Source organism: Erigeron canadensis, chromosome 6, assembly GCF_010389155.1.
Source record: "Erigeron canadensis isolate Cc75 chromosome 6, C_canadensis_v1, whole genome shotgun sequence".
Lineage (NCBI taxonomy): Eukaryota > Viridiplantae > Streptophyta > Magnoliopsida > Asterales > Asteraceae > Erigeron > Erigeron canadensis.
The window spans coordinates 37,722,055-37,725,366 of NC_057766.1; the positions used below are offsets into that span (position 1 = coordinate 37,722,055).

General features: G+C 35.1%; 1 protein-coding gene across 1 annotated transcript; it reads left to right on the forward strand.

Moving 5' to 3' along the window:
• Positions 1 to 268: 268 nt before the first annotated feature.
• Positions 269 to 2,790, forward strand: LOC122605361 (glycerol-3-phosphate acyltransferase 1-like). Its single transcript, XM_043778287.1, has 2 exons — positions 269 to 1,041; positions 1,817 to 2,790. Exons 1-2 carry the CDS (start codon positions 274 to 276, stop codon positions 2,669 to 2,671), a joined length of 1,623 nt encoding a protein of 540 aa, XP_043634222.1. The 5' UTR covers positions 269 to 273; the 3' UTR covers positions 2,672 to 2,790.
• The last annotated feature ends 522 nt before the right edge of the window (positions 2,791 to 3,312 follow it).

Genomic DNA, 3,312 nt, shown 5'->3' on the forward strand with positions numbered 1-3,312 from the left:
TTAATGTTAAAAAAACAAAAGACAAGATTTATGAGTATGTAGTAAATTCCACAGGTACGTGTTGGTAACCAAGTGGTGTAATCCTTAATCCTTTATTAATTTGAATTAAGAAGAAAAGAATAACAAGAAAACACAAAACCAATTTCGTTTACGTCAACTTCTTTTTTTAATTAACCCTTCAATTAATTTTCTTCTATACCCTTTATATCTCTTCCTATATATATATGTGCTTCACTCCATACCTCCTTAATTTTCTCAACAACATACACACACATGGATTTCCTAATGGTGTTTCTCAAGTTAGCATACTGGCTAGTATGCCAGCTGCTAGCAAAATCATGTTACAAAGCTGCAATGAAAGTGAAAAACCATGGCTTTTTCTTGTTAAGAAACCATCCATCTCAAAAATCACCACACCAACATGCCCAATTTCCATTATTATTCCCTAGTTTCAAAAAATGTTGTTTACACAAAGATCAAGAAACCTTAGTTTGTGACATCCAAAACACCTTATTGTTAAACTCAAAATCTTTCTTTCCGTACTTCATGTTAGTTTCATTTGAAGGTGGTAGTATATTTAGAGCATTTTTCCTATTGTTATCTTATCCTCTTTTACTTGTTCTTGACTATGAGCTAAGTTTAAGGTTGATGATTTTCATCACCTTTTGTGGGCTTAAGTTAAAGGACATGAAAAATGTAGGCAGGGCTGTTCTGCCCAAGTTTTATCTTGAGAATCTAAACCTTCAAGTTCATGAATTTCTTGCATCTGCTAAGAAGAATAATCATGGGATTAAAGTTATGGTCTTTACAAGAGTGCCTAGAGTGATGGTTGAAGGATTTTGTAAGGAATATTTGAGTGTGGATGATGTGGTGGGGACTGAGTTGCATAGTGTTGGGGGGTATTTTAGTGGTTTTGTGTCAAGTTCAGGTGTACTTGTGAAACATAAAGCAGTAAAAGAATGGTTTGGAAATGATAGAAAACCAGATATTGGTGTTGGAAGTTGTGGTCTTCATGATCAACTGTTTGTCTCTCAATGCAAGGTATGTGTGATCATTTAATTTGACCCATTCTTCAATGTATCTATATGTTTATCTCATTTTAACCAGTACTATATGTATATAAGTTTAAAACAAAAATAATAATAAAAAAAAAGTTTGCATCTTCATTAGATCGTCTTCCTATTTCTGAGTCTTTGATCCCATACTCATTGGATTGAAATATTCAAATTGGTATAACGTACAGACCAATTAAAAATGATATCAGCTCGGTTGATTGAGTCACCAGGTTTTGAAACTAGAAGTTGGGGTTTCGATCCCTCATCGAAAGTGGGGACCTAATTAAAGTGGATATATATTTCTCGGATGTTTACTGAGCGTGAATTTAAACAGATCCGGTTAAAACGACCCTCTATTCTCATTTGAGCAGGCTTTCACCTTAAAATGATGGGGAATAGTATTTATGCAATAGATGTCGTTAAAAAAATTTATAACAGACCAAAGGCTAGCGGTTGAATCTCATTTCGTATTTAATTAATGATATTGGTGGATGTTGGTAAAACACATGCTTTTAACCGACTATCTCTTAAATATCAAAAGTCCGAATCACACAACAATTCCCATTTGGGATGCTTTAAATATGGATTCTTTTGAACTTTCTTGTTTTCCCATTTGGGTATATTTTAGACCTTCAAAAAACTGAATTAACTTAATACTATGTAATGTAACAATAAACTTCATGATTTAACTATGAACCTCTGCAGATCACAAGTCCAAATTAATCTCATTTTCCCTTTATTGATATATGTATTGATCACAGGAAGGTTATGAGGTGAGCAAAGAAGATGCAACGATTATGCCAAGAGACAAGTACCCAAAACCATTAGTTTTCCATGATGGAAGACTAGCTTTCTACCCAACACCCTTAGTTACCTTATGCATGTTTTTATGGTTTCCTCCTGGGATTTTGCTAGCAATTATAAGGCTAGGTGTCGGTATCTGCTTGCCTTATCCTCTTTCGCGTATCGTGGGTGGTCTAACTGGCGTGAATATCACAATAGAAGGGTGTGATTACTCATGGGAGAACAAAAACAAACGCACCGGTGTACTATTTGTTTGCACACATCGGACCCTTTTGGACCCTGTCTTTTTAACTATGACCGTCGGGAAGTCAATGACCGCGGTGACTTATAGTCTTAGTAAGATGTCAGAGGTTATTGCGCCTTTAAAAACGGTCAGGCTCACACGAGACAGGAAACAAGATGGTGAAACCATGCACAAGTTATTAAGTGAAGGAGATTTGGTTGTGTGTCCTGAAGGGACAACTTGTAGGGAGCCGTATTTGTTGAGATTTAGCTCGTTGTTTGCTGAGCTAACCGATGAGATAGTGCCCGTTGCTATGGACACACACGTAACCATGTTTTATGGCACAACGGCTAGCGGGCTCAAGTGTTTAGACCCAATTTTCTTCTTAATGAACCCAAGACCAAGTTACCATGTAAAGGTGCTTGGAAAGTTGGCAAAGGAGTTCACTTGTGGTGTTGGTGGAAAGTCTAGCCATGATGTGGCTAACTACATTCAGAAAAAACTTGCTGACTCTTTGGGGTTTGAATGCACAAATCTTACTAGAAGAGATAAGTATTTGATGTTGGCTGGGAATCAAGGGATTGCATAGTAAAAAATGTTCATCTTAATGAATATTTAAATAGTACTTAATTTTGATACCAAGGGAATTGGATGGATGTTACCATTAATTATTGTTTGGATATATTTATTTAAAACATTAATTTGATATGTTGGACATATGTCTCATGTATTCATTTTTATAGCTATCTGCATGCAATATTGAAAATGGTGAGTGAAATCATTTCATATCTACAAATTTTTTTGACCCAGAGGCTTCTCTAGAAACGAGTAACTCTCATATTACAAGAATACTTACAAACAGAATATGTAAAGGCATCAACTGATCATAGTAAAAATTCAAGCTGTAACAATTTATCTTATTTGGTTTGTGGCTATAATAATGTATCACTTATGCACCTCGAAGATAATAGGAGGAATTGAGTTCAAGTCTTAGCATAACCAATTTGAGCTCAAAAATATGTATACTTCGTAAATACAGATTTAACCCATTCATCTTGTATATCTTCATCATAAATTCATCTTTGATCTTACATGTGTCTATTAATTGCATTGTTAGACAACTTAGACTATCCACAACAAGGATATCCATACGAGATTTGTAGTAACATGGAGGGTGTTTGTGAGAAGAGTATTAATATGAGTGGTAACATGGAGGATGTTCATCCTTGG

Bases quoted from the DNA above. Each gene is read 5' to 3' on its own strand.
- LOC122605361 (XM_043778287.1), top strand. From the start codon at position 274: ATGGATTTCCTAATGGTGTTTCTCAAGTTAGCATACTGGCTAGTATGC. The intron at 1,042-1,816 runs GTATGTGTGATC...TATTGATCACAG, and splicing joins TGTTTGTCTCTCAATGCAAG to GAAGGTTATGAGGTGAGCAA.